Raw genomic sequence first — 23,978 nt, 5'->3', positions numbered from 1 at the left:
GACTGCAGTGGAAGTACAACTAATAAGAATATCAATCTGTCGTATCATGAGAATATCAATCTGCCGTATCATGAGAATATCAATATGCTGTATCATAAGAATATCAATCTGCCGTATCATAAGAATATAATTCTGCCGTATCATAATTAAATTAATCATATCATGAAAATGACTGCCTCCATGCGTTGTACAAATGCTTGACAGAAATGTACGAGATCAAATGTTCCCAGAATTTGGATGGAATTTTGATATGCATTAGGCCAAGTGCTTGTATTCTACAAAAAAGAGTCGAGTAAAGTTGTATGGCAATAGGGCTAAAGCATTAATGTATCATGTTGTATCACAGTAGGGCTAAAGCATTAATGTATCATGTTGTATGACAGTAGGGCTAAAGCATTAATGTATCAAGTTGTATGACAGTAGGGCTAAAGCATTAATGTATCATGTTGTATGACAGTAGGGCTAAAGCATTAATGTATCATGCTGTATGACAGTAGGGCTAAAGCATTAATGTATCATGTTGTACGACAGTAGGGCTAAATCATTAATGTATCATGTTGTATGACAGTAGGGCTAAAGCATTAATGTATCAAGTTGTATGACAGTAAGGCTAAAGCATTAATGTATCATGTCGTATGACAATAGGGCTAAATCATTGGACGTTGTTATTCACCATGTTAAGTGTTCGGAAGAAGCTTTGTGGTCGACTTTTCTGAATTATTGTTTGTTTGTTTTTAAAGAGAAACGCTTTCAAACTGAAAGTCATATTAGGAATCTTATGATATCCTTTACAGAACCTCACCAAAACCAGATCATATTTTGAAGCTTTAAAGTTCAGAATTGTACACTCATTTCCGTATAGAACCAAGGGTTGCAGTTGTTTGTATAGAAGTTAGTGCTGTCAATCTTGGAACTCGAGTTTTGAATAAAGTCCAGAAAGAAACACCCAGACAAACAAACAAATATCTCCGTCCTTTGCACTAAAACCACGGACCGCCGATTTCAGAACTGTTTGGCCCAAGCCTTTATTCTACTCGGAACAATTTTTTTTACTCTTTTACGTGACCGCTTGTGGTGCGTATTGTCTGTGCATTATATTTTCTTGTCTACAAATCCACCGACCAAAAATAGTGTATTACTGCTGCTATCATCGCCAATATAATGGTTAAGTGCAGAATGTGTTGTCAAAGGATCCACTGCTACGCCTTAATATTTGAACTGTGGAGTATATATTTTTCTTACATTACCTTGACCTTGTCAGACGTAAAGTCACAAAGATATTTTTGCGAATATTAGTGTATTACTTTGATATTATTTAATACAATTAATCTTCATATCATTAAATTCATTCTCAGTATGGAAGAAAACATATTGCATGTTATCTTTAGGAATTTGTCAGTTACAGAGATCTTGTTGCCACAATTTTTTTTTAATCAACCAAGTATCAATAGCTCGTGCTCTTGCCCACCCACCATGGATGTCAGTGTCTAACGAAAAAACATGAACAATTAAAGCCACTGATGGTGATCAACCAAACTAATTATTGTAAAATCATTGAAATGATGAATTATAATCAAACTCGAACACACACACACACACACACAGAGCAAGGAACAGGTGAAGAGCGAGAAAATGAAGCGACTTAAAGAGTCGGTCAGTTGAAAAATGACTTTTAAGTTTGCTGTAAACACTTGTTGATAACGCATGTCTAGATCATTTAGAGGAGCCGCCAGAATACTTGCCACAATTATAAGATGCCGGCTCATTTAACTCAGTTTTGACTGTTTGCACTAACAAAACAGCATATTTTGTTTTGTACAACATTATCTGCATCTTCTTGTGTGACACTTTGATTCGATTCAGTGACGACGAAAGCTTGCAATTTATCCTAAGTTATCTTCAGCAGATGACTTGGCATTGACATTCGCTATAAGCCAAATTAAGTAGTTCACTGTTGTCACTCTCAGGATACCAGAATCAAGGATTTATCTATCGATTCGTAATGGATATTAGAGATACAGAAATCGGAGTAACATACTTCTATGCATATATTGCGGATGGGAAGGTACATTGAAAAAAAGTATTCGGTTACAAGCACTAAAAGAACATTTACTTGGATAGTTTTTAACAAGTTATTGAAGTCGCAAGAATATATGCTTTCGCCGATAATTGGTTATTCACAACAATCAATAAGACAGTCACATGATTGGAAAATGTTCATATAATGACTAAGCGGGAAAAAACTCAACAAAACACACGTTGTGAGAAAACAATGTCAATGTAAAACGATAGACCTGAATGGATGCTTGGATCGAATGACAACTCAACACAATGTGATGAAAGATGGAAGTTTATGATTTTATATATAAATATAATATATATATATATATATATATATATATATATATATATATATATATATATATATATATATATATATATATATATATATATACAAAATTAAACTTCTAATAGCAGTTTGTAACAATTCAAAAGTTCACAACGTTTCAAATTCGCGTAGTAGTAAAGGCATAATTTCACGATACAACATTAAAAACTGAATATGCTTTACATATCAAATAAAAATATAAAAAAATGTAACACATTCCCCTATGGTTGGAGAACAAAACGTTCACTCCTTGACAAGATCCAACGACCAGTGTGTCAGTTAGAAAACTCTCCTTAAATCTACAGGAGAGTGAATATTGGTAAGGGTAGAATACCCGAGCATACTGTGCTTTTAGTGTCTCTCACCGCAAGCGATCAACGACGAGATACATGCTAGTTCAGGTGCTTACCTTGAAAAACAATTATCCACCCTAGGTAACGTTGTACGCAGGTACGACGAAAATGATGAAATCGTTATAATGCGAAATTAAGTTATTTGTTGCCTTATTCTGTAATAGTCAATATCAATCAATTTTTAGGAAATGCAGTTTGTTCGTGTGGATGATGACTGGGCGATTTTTCATTTAGATTTCAAGTGGTCATTTCGAGGTCTTACAAGAGTGGAGCGGCAAAACAGCAAAACTAACCGTTAAGAGAAGTCAAAAGTTTATCTTCGTAACCACGTTAATTATTTTATATGGTTGTATATTTCGTTTCACGTACCGTTATTGAGCAGAGATCGCATGTCTAGAGATTGTTGCCAAGTCATGTCTTGCGATCTGGAGGCGCCGCCAGTTATATACGATATATCGGGTCGTCTGAACAAGTATGTCAGTTGGGTCCAACTATAAAAAGAAAACAGATATACAGATGAGACATGATTATTTTGACTCCGTTTTAAAGCATAAAAGTGTACTCTTTAACATCATTAACACTAGTTTTGAAATAAAACGTCTTAATCAACTCGCGAAAAGACCAGACTGTACAACTATCTTGTTTTATCTAACTTATACCAATATGTTTACTTTATTTACAGCGGGCGTGTGTTGGATGAATATCAGCAAATCGGGATTTTGCAGAGCCTCGTTTGGTGTGAACATGACGTGGCAAGAATGCTGTGCTTTCAACACCTTGGAGACGGTGTCATGGACACCTCATTACAGTCTGAACAGTCCAGATCTTGTCTTCTGGAAAGTTATGTCAGGGGGCGCTCCACAGTGTCATCGTTGCCATAGTGAGTGAGTTATTCTTCCCCAGTTTTTGCACAAAAACTAGGCAAACTTAGGTGATAATCATCACAATCATTTAATAGTATCCACGTATTTATTTTACTTTTATTTTTGTTTGAAAAGGAAACTTTACCAACAAATTGCTGTTAAAAACTTTACCAACAAATTGATGTTAAAATCTTTACAATAACTTGCATATTCAAGTGTGCAGTTTGGTGATCTAAACTTTTTCATAATTAGGTACAAAATGTCCTCTCCTTTCTTTCACTTGGCTATCCGAAAAGAAGCTTTTCATGGTTGTCCTTTGTTTATACATACACTGATACAAAAACAAAGTGGTGAAATAGCAGATTTATATCTGAATATGTTACGCTCCCCTTTTATAAATCTGGGAATGAACGTGTAAGCAATTGTTTATTGGGGGGGGGGGGGGCTTCTTTTTGCAACTCAGCAGCACCAGGGTCACTACTTTGTATTAAAATACGCAATGCCATGTGTTGTTCATTCACAACTGCCTCAGTGTAATCTGATGCCGTCTGATGTATTTGAATTAAAATACGCAGTGCCCTGTGTTCATTCACAACTGCCTCAGCGTAACCCGATGCCGTCTGATGTATTTGTTGTGTAGGGGAAACATCAATTTATCAAATAAATTCTTGAACCAGCATTCAAAGCTTTTCAAACTACAGTAATGCCCATTCTATAAAACAATTCTGAACTGTATTGCGGTCAGAGAACTAAAATAATATAGCTGTTATTCGATAAATTATTTGTAGGTTCCATTCTGACAATACTAGTAAGAACAACTCATGATGAAATAATCTAGACATGTGATATTTAATGGCCATAATAAAGAACATATTTAAAGGGCCGTCATCCAGTTCAAGATGCTGAACCTGTATTTGACCCACCTCATCCCCCAACTCCCACCAATGTCCCCGACAGTTTTGGATACTCTGCTCTGTTTATGGATCAGACGTGGTACATACACAATTCATTTAACAAGAAATGTAGTTCTGGACAATACGCAAAGCATCTTTCTTATGTTACGTGTTTAAACTCTAATAAACAGCAACAAAGAAAAAGTGAAAACAACAAGCTTTGTAAAATTTAACAAATAATTTATTTTCCTGTAAAATCAATGTAAAAATGAGGAAAAGAACTTACGGTTTAAAGAATCAAATCCAAAGCTAAACCAAGAATAATCCACGAATTAAATTTTCGAAGCCCTATTAATGAAATGTTCTAATGAAATTTGAGTTCACGTCCCGACGATAAATCCAAAATGGAAGGCGATGGATGATGTATATACCATAGCTAGTATAGTACTGTTGTGTCTACAGTTCTTTGTTATTACACAGACAATAATATTCCGGTGTTTGAATTCCGAATAAAATTTAAAGAAATGTCTTTGTCCAAGAATTCTGTCTGAGCACTCAAATATTTCCAGAAGAAAGAATTAATCTTTTAGAGTCCAAATAATTTGAATAAAAAATAAAATGTAACTCTAAACTGGTCACAACAAAACGAACGCCTTGACAAAAGTGCTTTTAAGCCATAACTGACTAAATTTTCTATAAACATCGGTATTAAACCTGACTACTGCGCAATTCCGGTAAAACCAGAATTTCGAAATAGATGCTGTTTGCATCCAAAGTCAGCATTCCCAGTATGACCATGGCAAAAGCCAATCATTTTACTCTAAGAATAAGATAAAAATAGAAAGATTTTTTACTTAACTCACTGTCTCTGACTCAAGGTCGGGAACTAGGTCAGCTTTAGGCGTTTACGACAAAACATTCAGGTCAAACTAATTTCTGGAAAATGTCAAATTCCAGTAAACAAAATGACATTACTTTAACATGTAATAAACAAAACTAAAACTTACAAACAATTAAATTAAATCAGATATAAATAAAATCAAATATACAACACATCTTTTCCATAAGAAATAAAATTGGTTAAAACAGTTACCTTTAAAAACATTCAAATAAATGAAATACAAAAAATGTGTCAAATATGGTATATTTTTCCTACACTAATTCCAAGCACATCCATGTTAAAGAGTTGCGTTTCACTATTTAATGGAAGAATAGTAATGAGATAATCTGATAACAAACTCAGTTCGAGTCTTAATTGACTAACTATAAATGACTTATGAGGCGAAAAAATATATTAATAGGTCTCAAAATTAAAGATTATTTTAACCTAGAATACGGATGTACAACTAATAAGAAAACGTACATGTCCCGCTGAATTATTAGTACGTATAATTCTGTATCCTAACCTTCGATTTGTTGTTTGTTGTTCTTGACCAATTGAAAGGATTAGACATGTTTCTTTGTAACACGCATGCGTGTAGTGTCCATATTTTTTCAGTGACAGTTACACAATTTTGTCCATACTAATACTCTCAGACTCCAAACTGTTCAAACGTTTCCTTTCAGATCTTATTATTAAACGAACATTCAAGTTTTAGTTTCTAAATAGATTGCCCATGTAAAATTGTGGTACAGCTTTTAAACAACCTCGTCTTTGCTCTTTATAACGAGCGCCCAACGACGAAAATCCTAATTGTTGATGTGCCTTCACATGGTTAGATATATGCTGGCAGATCACATTTCACGTGGTTCGTGTGACATCAAAACTATAGTGATTTAAGATTATTTGATTAGTTGATTAGCCCAAAATTTATCTTCCACGTTGTACTGGGGGAGGGACGGGGCAGTTTTAACTAGCAAGTGATCTCTGGCCCTCACGTTATGTTACAGTTGGGAAGGCCATAGGAATCTGCGATTGGTAACAATTTTGAGTAGGTAATTGAAAGTTCAGGGTCAATTCTGTTTGTAGCTGGATGTCATTTGTACAGGCGTATATGCGGCAAAAGACCAACACTACATTCGCTATCATTGCCGCTGTGATAAGAACCTGTTTGAAGAAGTACTCTGTTGCAAGAGGAATGAGTGGCATGCATCTATCAATGACGAGTCCCTGAGTTATTTCACTGTGCTAAGTATGTCGTTGTTTACATTATATATTTCCGAACACATTACATCGACCAATGTAGTTTAAACGAAATATCTTCTATGTATGTTTATTGCGTGCCATAAATTCTATTGAGGTATAACGTAAGCATGTAAATCCAATTCGTTACTTATATCTTATCGCGATTAGCAGAAATGTAATTGAATATGTATTTTAAAATGTTCTTAATCCTTTCTGTCTCGCTGATGATTTCCTTGATAATATGCGATAATATTAACTATGCTAATCAATGGTATAAATATAACTACGGATGTACTATCTTATTTAGTTTAGAACATTCCTCTATGAATTATTAGATCATGCAATGATTCAATTGTAATAACTGTTTTTACATTTTGATTTTGAAAAACAAGAAAGATATAACGATCTAACTCGTTATCTTGAAAAAATATATAGGCATATTTCTTTAAAAAATCTAATCGATTAAAATTCGTGGCTAGATTGCATTCTTCAAATAAGATAGAGGCATGCTTAAAGAAGCCACTGTTTTTGAAGTGGTCGTAGTTTTGTGGTTTAATACCAGTTTTTGGCGCATGATAGGCTAAACATGGCGACCAGTATAATTGGCTGAGGAAGAACCCGAGAAATAAACCCTAGGAAAAACCATCGTCCCACGGGAAGCCACTGACAAGCTTTCTCAAACACTCAAGTTGGCCTAGCCCAAGACTCGAACCCACGCGGACAGAGGCAGTGACCTGTAAAGGCGAGCGCCTTAGAATACTTAGACACCAAGTGAAGTGAGTTCATAACATATTCGTAAATTATAAAAAGGGATTTACAGTTGTTCGTGTCATAATAGTGTCTTAGATATTTTGCACTGATCGATGCTTGAAAATCATCTGAAACCTGGAACTGCATCGTTAAAATTTAGACCCAACAAAGACGCCATTTGTATTTAAACTTCATTCCCCTATGGATGTTTCTCATCTTTATTCTAGTCGCATATTGATAAATTGTTCTCAAAGTCATTGATTGCTGAAAAGATTTATTAAAATATCAAGATGAATCAACATATGTATTGGTTTCCGTTTTCTGAAAACAATATGGGGAAGTAACGAAAATCACAGAATCAGTTATTTTTTTGGACACGATGTTTTAAAACAATTAAATATTTTAGTTCTAACACAATGAAAAACAGACTGATTTGACGCTTAAATTGTGAATTCTGCAACGCACTGTCACAAGAAAAAGAAATATAAGTCTAAATGAAATAACCCTCCGGTGTAGCCGCTAATACGATTGTATTTTTGCATATTTCGCACGGGAACACGAAATCATTAAAAATGAAAGTAAAAGAAATTTTAAAAAAATATCTGGTCCAGCAAAACTTGAAGGCCATGGTCCCATTTATACATTTTGTGTTTTCACATCTCCAGCATGGCTGCGCGAAGGTTAAAAATAAAATTAAAAACAAATTCTTGGCCGCTCATATTTTTTTGGTTTGGGTATACAGTATATATGGATACGATAAAAATAACATAAAAATATATAAATTTACTGAGCCATCATAACTCTTGTATATTATTTTACAAATTAAAAATAAGAACTTACTGGATCAAACTATGCTGACAACAAGTGACAAGCTTATATAAACGATACCATATTTGTTCGTAACACCACTCCAATCTGAGCGCTATTAAATAGTATATCGTGATATCCGACTCAGTGATGGGTACAATTATTGTATTGTCAATAGACGATTTGGGGGGTGTCTCTAACATGCGGTACTCCAATTTATACAGCTGCATGATATAATTTACCGTTCAACAATGGGTAGAAAATTACATTTATTACATTTTTGTACGTCTCGGGTATAACAAATACGCATAATTTATAACGTCTGGGGACTGTAATAGTTATTGATAGGTTGTATATTTAGTTTGAGTTTGTGTCGCCTTTTAGCTCATAGTTTTCTGTTTGCTCTGACTAATTTATTTTTCATATCCTTGTCCATTTGTTCCAGATTCTCTTCGATTTGTTCCAGCTCTAGTTGTTAAACCTTTTGATAAAAGAAACATATGTTGGGACTTTCTTTGGTGTTCTGTTGCTTGTCAGGCAAACGGCTTAATTTATTTATCTTTGCAGTATTCATTTTTGTCAGTTAAACCCTAACTTCCAAGCCTCTTCCGTTTTTATTCGCTTGTCAGCAAGGCTTTCTACCACAATATGTTTTATGATTCAGCTGTTATCTTTACTCTGCTGACCGTGCTGTGTTGTCCCTATGGGACACCTCACCTTTGGCTATGAAATTGTTGACTGTATTGACTGTATAAATGTCGTCATTGTGTTTGCTTTTGATATGCTGCGAAAGACTCCACATGTTCCTTGGTGAAGGAGGCCAATATGGACGTCATTTCGTCGCTAAGTGATTATTTTGGTTGTGAAAAATGTAACTTACTGAATATTACTGCTGCAGAATAGCGCTAAGCAGGCTTAATTGTAAGTGAACGTGTTTGCCGAGTTCGACCAATGCTAGAATTTGGTCTATGATAACTTGTATATAATCCTCATGGTCTGCAATATATGGCTTTAATAATGAGGAATCTAGAATCTAATACCAAAAACCCGTATATTGTACCAAGGTACGTATGTTATGCTGAATTATCGATTTTATAACGAAGCGACTTAAGTGTTAAATGGACTCTGGTCATTATATAACTTGTATATATCTAAACAGAGGAAGGAGAGAGGTGACCCAAGGATTACAGTACCGTTTCGTATATCTTCCGTTCGTTTTAAAAGTGGCAATCAGAAATTAGAATCTCTTTAAAAATTATATCCCTAATCATAATCTATTTGTCAGTTATCAACAGGTGTTCAGTCTAAACATGTGTCCGTTTTAAGATCATCACTTTGAAATTATATTCATACACCCCAGTATGCATGGCTTAAAAGTATAATGACTCCTAAATTTTTTGTAAATAAATAGTATTTGTTTGTCATAGCACGAAAAACTTGAAATCTCCCTTAACTCTTACTCCTACTTGCCAAAACGAAAAAGCCGGCAAGAGTTGTTTCTCAAATCCGCTTCAGACGTAAGACGTGCTGTGTGTAAACCCACCCACCCCCAACAAAGAAACAACAACGCTTTCCGGTATGTGATTTTATTTTATTCGATTTTCCAGCAGGTTGTAATGTAGTCGCATCAACTTTTAATGATAAAAAAGGATGACTAGAGTTTTATTCCACTGTTCCGTACCAATGATATTTTGCCAAAAATTACATTCCAGGCAGTGATATGCCACCACGTCAGAAGCACGCAATGATCCATAAACATTGTCTTCCAATACATATCCTTTTAACCTTTCTTAAGGATGGCACAAACATAACAAACCTGCTGCTTAAAGCGAAATTAGACACAGCACACAATACAGGCCACGGACAAAAGCGTTATGATCCTGGGCGCACCTCTCCAAAGAAGACAGCCAACGCAGAGCACGCCTTCAGCTACAATGTGTACAATATTGCGCTTGAATCCTGTATACTTATCAGCATATTCTGTTATATTTAGCTGACAAACAAACACACAAAATAACTGCAGTTTTCTTGTACCAATTTAAACATGAAATCCTCTATATTCATTTGTAATTTGGCATACGAGACTGATGAAATTGTCTGTCTAGACTCTCCGTGAATGAAATCAATATAGCATCAGCCATTTAACCTGCTTTGCTTGTATTTTACTCGGATTCAACCAGGCTATCTATCAAAGAATGCACTGGTTACAAAACTTTGTTAAACCAGGAAGTATGGAGGGGGATTACCGCCATAATTCTATGCAAGTATTTTCGGATCTTCCTTGATTCATTATTGTAAATGGCTGCTTGCAAGAGCTATTTTCATAATTATATCTATGTATATTGTATTATTCATTGATGCAAATTGTACGTGGCACTTTGCAAGTGTTACTTTCCTTCTGCATTATTGTCAATGGCTGCTTGCAAGTGCTACATTCATAATTCTAGTCATGAATTTTCTATTCTTCATTGATGCAAGCTGTAAATGGCTGCTTGCTAGCGCTTATATCTACTTTCCTTCAGCGTTATTGTATCTTGCAGTTTGCCAACTACTGAATTGATTCTGTAGTTTGTCGTATGGCAAACGCTATATCAGTTATTACAAGCTTTGTATAAATTTTTTTTGCCATATTACAAATTTCACCATTCCAACTGCTGTTTTCATACAGATTTGGCCTTGCAACAATGTAAATACTAAGCTTTATCAGTATGGTCTTTGTTGTCCAACTCGTGTCGCCATCTGTTGTCATAATGGCATACTAGAGATTAGCATGGCATTATGACAACAGACGGTGCTCTAAATTTCTAAAGTTTTTCATTTACCGAAAATAATTAACAATCCCCACGGAGCTTTACGGCATTCATTTTGTGTCGATAAACATTGTAACTTTTCAGTCCCTTTTTTTAAGGTGTACGTTTGCAACGAAGTTTTTTTCCTTCTCTAAAACTATGTTCGTTTTCGAATATCCACGTGATTTAAAACAACTTACGAAAACAAAAACGCATACACTACAGTTTTTCTAATAGCAAGTGCAAACAACTTATTTTATTACCCGCAAAAATCGATTCTTCAAAAGGTAAGCATTTTTGTACAGTGTATATATTGAATACAGATCCAGTAATGGAATGTTTTTTGTAATTAATTCTTGAAACAGTCACTAGGGAATATAACATGACTGTTCATGACGCATAGTTTACAAGTGTATGAGGTATACAAAAGGCAATGTATTTCGGCCAATCAAGAATTAACAGTTTTAATTCCTCAGAATTTGCATTCATGAGTGTATGTCCAGTCCAAAAGCCAAATTGTGTAAAAACCTTTTCTTTATTCATGTCGTATTCATGTGAAAGTGAAAACAAAAGGGATTGGCAAATAAATCTAAAAACAATTTAACAAGACAATCCAGGTATGTTTTTATGAATGCCGGTTTACATTAAATATTTATTTTTCTCTAATATTTCCTATGAAAAGTTAAACAAAGGATTGTATATAGTTTTTATTTATTGCTTTATCTTTATTGCATAAGTTTTTATTTATTGCTTTATCTTTATTGCATAGTTTATTGTGCTGATATTTTTTGTGCCAAGCATTATTAGCTTATATTTTAAACAGGATGAAATAATGACAAATCACAGACAAATGAAGATGTTTACGGGGAGGGGGAATGCTACAACAGCTTGAGCTGTGAGAAGCCTTAAAAAACTTTAAACTTTTTTTTTTTAAATTATGTGTGGGGAGGATCTCACTCTTCTAACAATGACATCATGCTACATGTCTACGGCAGGATGCCCCAGTGCTAGACATCACTATAAACTGTCACACTGCAGACAACGTAGCGCAATGACTGAAAACTTGTTAAAGCTACGTTAAAAACCTAAATCACACACACATACACACACGCACACACACACACACACACACACACACACACACACACAGACACACACACTACCAAAGGAGTCTGATGTTTTATCAGTGAAGTACCTTACAATCATCTTTCTGTACTGTACATATCGCTTCATATATGGATGAATACGCTTTTAAATAATAATTAAGAAAATGTAGTTTCCAGTTTGATATCTGTGGAAATAAAGAATCTCATAATTAAATGGAAATGATCTTTATATTTAGATATAGAAAATATATTTCATACTGTTAGAATTTATTTTCTTATATAATGAAATAAGTTCATGTTTTTGTAGCATACAGCTATGCTACAGTATATGCTTGGTATGTAATGTCCTTGTTTCAAGTCATTTGTCTCTTGCTATTGTATTGGAATTGGAGATTTAAAATGAAACTGGAGATATAATATACTTGTCACAGACGACTAGTGACAATACTTGCTGGCCATTTCATAATTGCATAATCATCCATGCCATATACAAATAAGAATTCGGTATAATTTGAATATTTACCTTATATATATATATATATATATATATATATATATATATATATATATATATATATATATATATATATATATATATATATATATATATATATATATATATATATATATATATATATATATATATATATATATATATATATATATATATATATAATTTAATTGCCTGTAAACTGCAGACTAACAGTAAAAATTAATTTCATAGGGATGAGAAAATAAACAATCCTCATCTCAGTAATGTACTCGTACTCCCTCTCTCTCTCTCTCTCTCTCTCTCTCTCTCTCTCTCTTTCTCTCTCTCTCTCTCGTGAAAAAAAAAGAAAGAGAAAGTATGGCCTTTAGGTGCAAATTACCTGCACTTTGCTCAAATCCTATGAGGTATTAACTGTTACAAAAAGCAGAATTTGCACTGTACTCTAAAATAATAAACATACTCTAAATTGATAACATTGTGAATGAGAATATATAAATACATTAGGACCTTAAACCTTGCTTGTAAGTAGCTACCCTATTCTGCCACCGTGAGGTAGCGGTAAGGTAAATTACACCCACAAAATGACCATATAAAAATGGGGTGGGAAGGGTCAGCGGAAATATAACATTGTGTAAATACATTTAATTATATACCGTTTGATACATTTAATTAGTTTAGTGCTTCTTTCAGGCCACCTCTCTTCCGAATGTTAATACTCTGACAAATCAGCTGACTGTAATCCGTAATATAATTCGAATTATGTTTTAAATGAGACGCCTCAAACATGCCGTAAAGTGGTATAAACTCTTGTTGCTTGGGTCAGGGGAATAGGCGTACTATACAAATTGACGTGTTACTGCGGCATCTGTTGTCATAATAAGGCATTATGCTAACTTCCGTGATGCTAACTTGCAACGTGCTGGATACTACATTATAATCGTGATTTTAGAAGGTGCAATCTGTGCAACTTGTGATATAACACTTTATAAATAGAATAGTATAACTTGTAATAACCGATATAGCATTTGCCATATGACAAACTACAGGATCAGTTCAGTACCTGGCAAATTGCAAGATACAATGACGCAGAAGGAAAGTAGATCTAAACACTTGCTAGCAGCCATTTAAGCTTGCATCAAGGAATAATAGAAAATTCATGATTAGAATTATGAATGTAGTACTTGCATGCAGCCATTGAAAATAATGCAGAAGGAAAGTAGCACTTGCAAAAAGGCCACGTACAATTTGCATCAATGAAGAATACAATATACATGGATAGAATTGTGAAAGTACCACTTGCAAGCAGTAATTTACAATAATGCATCAAAGAAGATTAGAAAATACTCGCACAGAATTATGGCGGTAATCCCACTCCATAAGGAAGCGGACTTCCGCCGTGTTAGTGCCGAGTGTGTTCGCAACGTTTTTACGCTTTAAATCGTTTTGTTTAAATTTTTAGTATTGTTGTAGGTGTACTCGATGTATGCTGGAGGAACTTCATGTGGTAGTTTTTCTATTTAGTTTTGTTTCCGATTGGTGGAGCATTTTACCGTCTTGATAGTCTAATTAGCCCATTTACGGACATTTTATATTTCTTAAATAATATACCTTGATTGTACTGGCCCAGTATTGTTTTTTAAATAATAAGTTTAATGTTTTAGAACCCCTTGAAGAGATCTAAAAAACAACCTAACAAAATATGACTTTCCAGTGATATTTTAATTTTGATTTCATGATACCCCTGTGTCTTGCTGGCCAAGTAATATTTTAATTTTGATTTTTGATGTTCTTGATATGTAAACCACCACCTACCCCACAAAAATATGAGTTAGCCAGAATTGTCATCTTCTCGCTCGTCTCGTGGTTCCACATAATAATATCTCAATGTTATAGCTTAGTTTAGAGCTCCTTGGAAAAATGTTTTCACGAGGCTTTTATCGCAGCCACTGCGTCTACGTCAATAAGACGGATGGAAAAGCATAAAGTATTTTTTTCTTCCTATCTTCCCATGAACAAGGGGAATGATGGAGATAATGTGTTTTTTAAAAAAAATATTTATCCATTTTTAAAAGCAGAGTCGAGTGCCCATAATAATTCCCATATAGAATCCCAATTTGATATTTTATCCCATGTGCCTAAAAAGGTATCTTTTTCAGCCAGCTGTAAGACGGTCTTTTGCGGGAAGGATCGAAAGTGCGTCATGAGAGACGGAGCGCCACATTGTGTGTGCAGACCGCAGTGCGATTCTGGGCTTAAGAAACGAGGTCCACTCTGCGGAACGGACGGAAAACGATACCGAAATTACTGTCACCTACTGCGACAAAACTGCAAATATGAACAACAAATAGAGATAGCCTACTTTGGAAACTGCAAAAGTAAGAATGTTCACTCATTAAAGGGTTGACATATTAATTGCAAGGTATTTATTTGGAAGGCATTAATTGCGTTTCAGTTTACAAATGTCCCATCGTTTAAAAAATATCAGATCGAGTCACTTTTTATTTTTATATATAACAGAACTGAAGAAAATGCTTAAGATGTTAAATAAAGGGAGATAATTATTCACAACAAAGTTGCGTTTAGTAATTTACTGCACTCTGAAGACGACACTGAAAACTATTATAAATTAGAGATCGACTTTAACTCTTTTTCTGAAAATAATCATAACAATGAAATCAGTATTTTGTTAAATGCAAACTTTCAGCAACCGTTAGTGCTGAGGAATACCTTCTCGAAAAAGCGATGGTTGAGAATGCTCACAAATATTACTGGCAGTTTGAATTGCATATATTTAAGTTGAAGATGTTTCCGTGTAGAATATATTTTTTGACAGATGTTCAATTTTTCAGAATCATGCCGAAAGGTGAAATGTTACAGAAATAGATATTGTCTGGAAGATCAGAATGGGTTTCCTCACTGTGTCGAGTGTCAAACACACTGTCAACCACACCTACCAAAATCCTATATCTGTGGTGAGGATGGGAAAACATACGCCAACGTGTGCGAACTTAGAGCAGCAATTTGTAAGAAGGGGCGAAGCATTCGAATCGCATATAATGGAAAATGCACGAGTGAGTAGTGAAAAGGTGTTTGCATTCAAGTATGAGCCTGTAAATTTGAAAATTCTCGAATTTTTGACAGAAGAAGTAACCATGCTGTCTATCAAAGAGTATATGACTAATTCGTAAAGCCACATAATAAAAACTAAGTTAAATCAGTCTAAGTATGGGTTACTTTATAGAGGCTCATGTCGGTCGACGTTAGAACCCATACTATAGCATTACATCTAACTGGACGATTTACACTGTGCAACCTTGTTTACTATAACACTTAATTACGCAAAGGTCTTCAGTTAAAATGTGGGATATGCAAGTGTCTTACACCGTTGAGGTTCTTCGTTCATATCCCAGTTCCATGACGCAAACGCACCAGTGATCGCTAAATCATGAACTTTTTCGCTGTTATTTCGTCAAGTACTTTACTTTTGTCTTTTTCGCCATTTTAATTTACTTTTGTAAACCACCGGCCGATTGTTTTACAGGAAAATTAACTAACTTTTATTGGAGGCAAAATATTTAATATTTATGCTGTATCGTGATTTTAGGGCTCATGCATGAATCAGCATCACTTTGGAACAACAAAGAATAATTTTTTGAAAGGTTCATGTTCAAATACATATAATTAACTGTATCAAAACGATTTATTCTATAAGAATCAGACTCGATTACTACCCTGTCATCCTACTTCTTACCAGTTCATCGATAGTTATATTAAATATTTCTACAGTTGTTCACAAAACTATTGTGTAGACTATTGGGCAAGGCTTTGAGCAAGTTTGGCATCGTGATCCTTTGGTTCGGACTAAAAGCCTATTACATTAGACATCCATTACTTGAATGGTTTAGAAGTTACTTATCTGAGAGACTAATCCGTGCGGAGCTAAACTCATGTCAATTGGAATGTAGGCAGGTGTTCCACAAGGATCGGTGTTGTGGTCGCTACTCTTTCTTCTTTATATAGACTTTATTACCGATGATATGATTCTGATTGAGTGGCCATTTGCAGACAACGGGTCTTTGGCATAGGGATCAATAATGCTGATGAAATTACTTATGTTCTCAAGATTGATTTGGAAACTGTAAAGGCCTGGTCTAACCAAAAAGCTAATAAAACTGAATCCCAATTAAACTGTAAAGGCCTGATCTAACCAATAAGCTAATAAAATTGAATCCCAATTAAACTGTAAAGGCCTGGTCTGACCAATAAGCTAATAAAATTGAATCCCGATTAAACTGGAAAGGCCTGGTCTAATCAATAAGCTAATAAAATTGAATCCCAATTAAACTGTAAAGGCCTGGTCTAACCAATAAGCTAATAAAACTGAATCCCAATTAAACTGTAAAGGCCTGGTCTAACCAATAAGCTAATAAAATTGAATCCCAATTAAACTGTAAAGGCCTGGTCTAACCAATAAGCTAATAAAATTGAATCCCAATTAAACTGTAAAGGTCTGGTCTAACCAATAAGCTAATAAAATTGAATCCCAATTAAACTGTAAAGGCCTGGTCTAACCAATAAGCTAATAAAATTGAATCCCGATTAAACTGTAAAGGCCTGGTTTAATCAATAAGCTAATAAAATTGAATCCCGATTAAACTGTAAAGGCCTGGTCTAATCAATAAGCTAATAAAATTGAATCCCAATTAAACTGTAAAGGCCTGGTCTAACCAATAAGCTAATAAAATTGAATCCCGATTAAACTGTAAAGGCCTGGTCTAATCAATAAGCTAATAAAATTGAAACCCGATTAAACTGTAAAGGCCTGGTCTAATCAATAAGCTAATAAAATTGAATCCCGATTAAACTGTAAAGGCCTGGTCTAACCAATAAGGTAATAAAATTGAATCCCAATTAAACTGTAAAGGCCTGGTCTAATCAATAAGCTAATAAAATTGAATCCCGATTAAACTGTAAAGGCCTGGTCTAACCAGTAAGCTATTAAAATTGAATCCCAATTAAACTATAAAGGCCTGGTCTAATCAATAAGCTAATAAAATTGAATCCCGATTAAACTGTAAAGGCCTGGTCCAACCAATAAGCTAATAAAATTGAATCCCAATTAAACTGATTTGATACTTTTTACTACTGATTTTCAGTTTCTCTTCATATTCTAGTCTTTCAAGCAAACTATTTACATTACATGAAGTCATTTGGGTGTAATTTCAGTACTGACGGAATATACTCATCACGTAATTGTGTATAAAAATGCTAGGAATGCTTTAGGGCATTCTAGTTAAGGTCAGTCAGGAATCCGTAGAATAAATATAGTTGTTATATATACCTCCACATTTGGAGATGTTATATAAATGTTGTCTGCAACGGCTGCTGGAAAGAAGGTTCAGATATATATATATATATATATATATATATATATATATATATATATATATATATATATATATATATATATATATATATATATATATATATATATATATATATATAATATGTTTTTACAAAGTCCAACTAAGAGAGTCACGAATTGTTCCTTAATGTAGCAGAAGTATCAGACTTGAAACTTGTGACGGGATACTCGTTGGTCAAATTATGCAAAATTATGCAAAAGACGAAATTTCGTTAAATGTTATGTACCTCTCAATGCCAATATTCCAGGTTAGGGGTAGGATGTCGAAACTCCAAGTATTAGATTCGAAACGTCAAAATGCAATTTATTACATCGACAGTATACTTTAATAACCTTCCTGAAATGTAAGATGTCTCCCATCAGTGCCATCCCTACAGCCCGAAGAGCTATGTTAGCGCGTGCCTTACAAAAAGTGATCGTCAATTTAGTAATGAAACTACTTACCTTCAATGTATCTCTCTATTGTTGGTCTTTAATCTATAAGAAAATACATTGCCTGTCAGGTTGGCATCATATAATTGCGGGAAGCGATCAATCGACAGCCGCCATGTAGAGATCAAATTACGCAACGAAAAACTACATTTTCAGACTTGCATATATATTTTAAGTGCACATTTAATGTCATAAGAGGTTAGTTAACAATATTTTGAATTGAAAACCACCTAATTTTCAATGCCATCATAACCTACGGAAAACCAGGACATTGCCATATTTCACATTTTGATTCTTATACGGTGCCACAGAGTCGATTGCTTAATTCTTGAACCTATGGTATTCATATGATCTGACTCTTGCAAGACACATTTGGAGAATAGCAGACGACAAAACTGGTTAGCATATTGTGTACATCGTTATTGGTTCCAAGAAGATACAGACTATATATGAGATTAAGGCGGTAGAGCCATGTTTAGAAATGAGTGCTATTTATGAATTCGTTTTCTAAAGAGAATACACACTCTGGGCATTTTCCAGAAATCAAAAAGCAAACCAGAAGCAGCAATTTAGGTCATCAAAGGTATATAAGTTAAGCACACAATAGGTGGCGTTATGCAAATAATGCCAAGAAATCTGAATACCCTGATGCCATAGAACGCGTTATATCACAGGAGCTAGCATACCATAAATATGTAGGCCAATAAATCATCCTACACCTTTAATGATATTGACTGACAGTTTTGGGGATGACATCGCATATTTATTAAAACCTGCAAAACTCTGCAGAAACTTTTGTTTGCACTTACTGATATTTCTTGCAGATTTTGAACTACCGTCAGTGAATGATTTGTTTGGAGATATGTACGTACTATTTCCGAATAAAACCCTGTGTTTGGCAATCCACGTGGAATAGCACAACCCTCTGTCATATGGCCATTTTGAATTTTGCGCTAGATATGGCTGTTACGAATACCGGTTAGTCTCTAAACTGTACGCAGGTGTGTTCCGGAAAGATTCGCATGCAGCAAAATTGTTTATTTTAATACACAGGTAGTATCAGACCTACAGACAGTATATCAGTATTAAGTGAGATTTGGGGGCTTGATTTATAGACCTAATAAATATGGTGAGAGCCGATATCCTAGCATTCATTGAAGAAGTAAAAATTATTGAATTGTTTTAATTAATGACAATTTTGTTAATCGTCTGATTTAATAATCATCATGTACATTTTGAGAGGAATCTAAAACTGCATCTCATTTTTAGAGTGTAGTCGTTATAGAGACGAATGCAGCATCTTACTTGTATGTCCACTTTTGTCTGAGATATATTGATCTGCTACTTCAAGGCTAATCTTGCCTCTTGTACGATCTATAACGTAAAAAGTATTTAGAGTTTTTCGAAATTTTACAAAGGAAACCAGGCGATTTTCTTGATTTTCTGCATGTTGTAATTGATTCCTTACAATACCATGTATATATATTGCCTTATATCTCTTTCTGTCTCTCTCTCTCTCTCTCCCCCTTTATCTCTCTCTCTGTCTCTATCTCTGTCTCTCTCTCTGTCTCTCTCTCTCTCACGTATCATGCAGAACGCGTTACATGTAAAGGAAGGGTTGTAACTAAGCTGTTGAGATGTTTAAATCAACTTATTTCAGATCGTATTCTTTGCAGATAATTCCACATGCGAAAGTGTTCAGTGCCCATCAGGGACCACTTGTCTCCTCGATCCTGACAGGGGGCAACCAGTCTGTGTAGACTGTGTCAATATCTGCACTTCTACAGTAAACAATCCAGTGTGTGGCTCGGACGATGTCACATACAACAGTTATTGTGAACTGCAAAAAGAGGCTTGCAACTCTGGAAAAGTGATCAGAACAAGGAAAAGTGGGTTATGTAAAAGAAAATCAGGTCAGTATATTTTGCATGACATGCTGTGCACATCAGTTCTGAAAACAATACTTTGTTGCTTAGGAATTTATTTACTCGTGATTTAAATGTAGATTTCATTTTACGAAAGCATACAGGCATAGAGATAAAAGCGAGAGAAAAAACAAACACACACACACACACACACATATATATATATATATATATATATATATATATATATATATATATATATATATATATATATATATATATATATATATATATATATATATATATATATATATATATATATATATATATATATATATATATATATATATATATATATATATATATATATAACACCAGCAAAGTATCACGTTCTGGAGAGACTTTGTCGAGAGATACACGGTAAGTTTAGACAAAACAATGGCAGAATATTTAAAATGGTAACAAATGCAACTTTTACGCTTATCTATCTGGCCCCATTCCTAAGCCCACATTTTAAAGAAAATCCCAGGTTCATAATTTATTTCGAGAATCTTGCATATAATTATAAATATTCACTCTAGATTCTTCGTTCGTTGAAGTGTCACAAAGATTTTTTGAATACACAACAATGCTGATCGTTGATTTAACTTTATATAATTATATTAAACTTTCTGTTACTTCGTGTATGAATTCTACTAAAACTTTAAGATCGGCAATTCGTAAATTAATTTTGTATCTACAGCGACAAACATTCGTCATGGAATAAGGCATGAAAGAGGACAGAAGTTAAAGAAAAAGAAGTTATGGAGAAAGGGAAATTATAGAGCAAACAATACTAAGGCAGTTAACACAAATACAGGCAAGTGTTTGATTATTTGAAACATTGCTCGGCCCATTCGTAATCATGTAGTCAGAGGCAACGGTTGATCGTCACTTACAATTTTGTTTCCTCAGAGACAGGCAATTCTGGAAAATACACACTACTTCTGATGCAAAGAAGGAATGGCATAATAGGAACAATAAAGTCTATGTCGTTTCATACATATAAAAAACAATTCTCTTAAAGGAAAAAAAACGGAATTACACAATCTAAAGGCACACCCATTTATCACTTGTAGTAAATTAATTCATCGACCGGTGTCAACAGTTACACGACAGCCACGAAGATGGGCTGGGAACGTTTCGAATAAAATTTGGCGTGTTATCTGACAACTAGTAGATTTAAATTTCTTTTGCCATCTCTTCCTTCTTCTTTCTTGTACGTTACTTCACAGACTCTCGTTCTCTTATCGACGCTGCACTCTCACGCATTTGACACCCCCTCCAACATGTATACTTTTCAATCCCTCTAACCTTGTTTTCCGTTACAATTTAATGCTTTTGATCACTGTTCGGACACTTACATCCTTGTTTCTTCCTCCTCTACTACTACTACTATTACAACTTTACTACAACTACTACTACCACTGCTTAAACTTCTTCTATTGCAACAGTAATGGTAACGACAGCTACTACTTTGCTGCTGTTACAGTGTTAGTCGCCACCTCTACCGCTGCTGTTTTGACTTTCAGCTAGTTTTATGGTTTTAAATTGGCTGTGGTAATTGACGACAATGTTGCGAAACGTATGCATATTCACTAGTATTTCAGCGAATATATCCTTGTGTTTGTGGTAGAAGATAAAACAACGTGTTAAATACCAAATTAATATTTTCACATTCAGCCGAGACGATAACATCTCCATCTTGCTCAATGAAACTGGTACGTGTTGCATTGTATTGAAACTGTCGATGGGACACGTTATGCTGCTTTCGATCAACGAGTCAGCTGCCAGTCGGTGGAATGCGATAATACACGTACCATTCTCTGCCGAATGCGAACATTGAAACAATCTTTATAAGCTGACGTCATTTCGTACTTAGCGATATCCCGTGAATAAAATATTTTTTTCTAAGTTCTGTGTATCAGTAAATTTTAACGTTTTTGATCTCGCGTACATCATTTTATTTACGCGTACGTCATTTTATTTAAGCGTACGTCATTTTATTTATCTTATAGATACAAACGCATATATAGTTCACCGTTAATTTTACCGTATATTATAAAAATTTAATTCATCGGGTAACACCTACCTTTTATGCTTAGTACGAGCCTTATACTTGATCGATAACGATGATTAAAGCGTCACAACACATACTATGGCCTGAATTGGTGCATTCTTTAATAGTACATGCAGAGAGTAAATACAACAGCAATCCAGTCATATTTGCAAGATTCAGTAATTAGTATAACATTCACATTTGAGTCAGTTTGTGGGATGCAATGAAAAGAAATATTTGTGAAACGAAAGCAGGTGTGTGTGTGTGTGTGTGTGTGTGTGTGTGTGTGTGTGTGTTTGTGTGTGATTTTGGATTTTTAACGTAGCTTTAACAATTTTCTGTCATATTGCTACGATGTCTGCAGTGAGGCAGTTTACAGTGATGTATTACACTGGTGCATCATACCACAGACATGCAGCATGATGTCCCACCCAGTCACATTATCCTGACACCAGGTTGATTAGTCCTAATACTAATCTCTTTGTGCTGAGCGCCAAGCCAGGCAGCTGCTACCATTTGTATAAGTCTTTGTAATAACTTCGTCAAGGCTCGAACCCGCGACATCCATGATCTGAAGCGGATGCTTTAATCACTTAGGCCACTGGAGCGGTCAAACGAAAGCGGGTATGTTGTATATATTTGATCTATATGATATAAAATCAAAATAGATTGAAAAAGAACAGCATTTCTGTTGAAGTTCATTTCAAACTTATTTCAGTAACTTGATTGTTTAAGTTAATACTCTCTAATATGTCCTCCCATTGGTCACTGCACCGGACATTTTGACCATATGACTCTAAAGTGTATGTCCTCCCATTGGTCATTGCACCGGACATTTAGACCATATGACTCTAAAGTGTATGTCCTCCCATTGGTCATTGCACCGGACATTTTGACCATATGACTCTAAAGTGTATGTCCTCCCATTGGTCACTGCACCGGACATTTTGACCATGTGACTTCAAATGAGTGCAACAAAAACTACTCATTATACAAACTGTACACATTCATCATCAGTAACATTCAGGTGTTTTCCGATGACTGTGTCTGACTATTGCAATCGCTCACAGTAACATTCAGGTGTTTTCCGATGACTGTGTCTGACTATTGCAATCGCTCACAGTAACATTCAGGTGTTTTCCGATGACTGTGTCTGACTATTACAATCGCTCACAGTAACATTCAGGTGTTTTCCGATGACTGTGTCTGACTATTACAATCGCTCACAGTAACATTCAGGTGTTTTCCGATGACTGTGTCTGACTATTACAATCGCTCACAGTAACATTCAGGTGTTTTCCGATGACTGTGTCTGACTATTGCAATCGCTCACAGTAACATTCAGGTGTTTTCCGATGACTGTGTCTGACTATTGCAATCGCTCACAGTAACATTCAGGTGTTTTCCGATGACTGTGTCTGACTATTGCAATCGCTCACAGTAACATTCAGGTGTTTTCCGATGACTGTGTCTGACTATTACAATCGCTCACAGTAACATTCAGGTGTTTTCCGATGACTGTGTCTGACTATTACAATCGCTCACAGTAACATTTAGGTGTTTTCCGATGAATGTGTATGACTATTGCAA

At 34.7% G+C, this 23,978-nt stretch overlaps 1 protein-coding gene and 1 long non-coding RNA gene across 5 annotated transcripts in view; one reads left to right on the top strand and one right to left on the bottom strand.

The window, feature by feature from the left end:
* The window catches only part of LOC149800576 (uncharacterized), an 87,183-nt gene that overhangs the window by 25,894 nt on the left and 37,311 nt on the right, over window positions 1–23,978 (bottom strand). Inside the window, exon 2 of the long non-coding RNA XR_016420524.1 lies at window positions 3,112–3,233. This is a non-coding gene — a long non-coding RNA (uncharacterized LOC149800576). The remainder of the gene's footprint in view (window positions 1–3,111; window positions 3,234–23,978) is intronic.
* The window catches only part of LOC149800577 (follistatin-like), an 84,477-nt gene that overhangs the window by 30,820 nt on the left and 29,679 nt on the right, over window positions 1–23,978 (top strand). Inside the window, exons 2-6 of one of the 4 annotated variants that reach the window (XM_089954525.1) lie at window positions 3,425–3,626; window positions 14,729–14,943; window positions 15,418–15,639; window positions 20,102–20,338; window positions 21,033–21,149. In XM_089954525.1, the coding sequence (XP_089810651.1) occupies window positions 3,425–3,626; window positions 14,729–14,943; window positions 15,418–15,639; window positions 20,102–20,338; window positions 21,033–21,149 (993 nt within the window). Of the gene's footprint in view, window positions 1–3,424; window positions 3,627–14,724; window positions 14,944–15,417; window positions 15,640–20,101; window positions 20,339–21,032; window positions 21,150–23,978 lie in introns of all 4 variants that reach the window. The other 3 variants (XM_089954527.1, XM_089954524.1, XM_089954526.1) reach the window with 3 other exon arrangements.

The sequence above is a fragment of the Sinohyriopsis cumingii genome, chromosome 4 (assembly GCF_028554795.1).
Source record: "Sinohyriopsis cumingii isolate HCF-2022 chromosome 4, ASM2855479v2, whole genome shotgun sequence".
In the NCBI taxonomy this organism is placed as follows: Eukaryota; Metazoa; Mollusca; class Bivalvia; order Unionida; family Unionidae; genus Sinohyriopsis; species Sinohyriopsis cumingii.
Note: the sequence above shows the minus strand (reverse complement) of the source record. Positions and strands in the feature narration are given on the sequence as shown.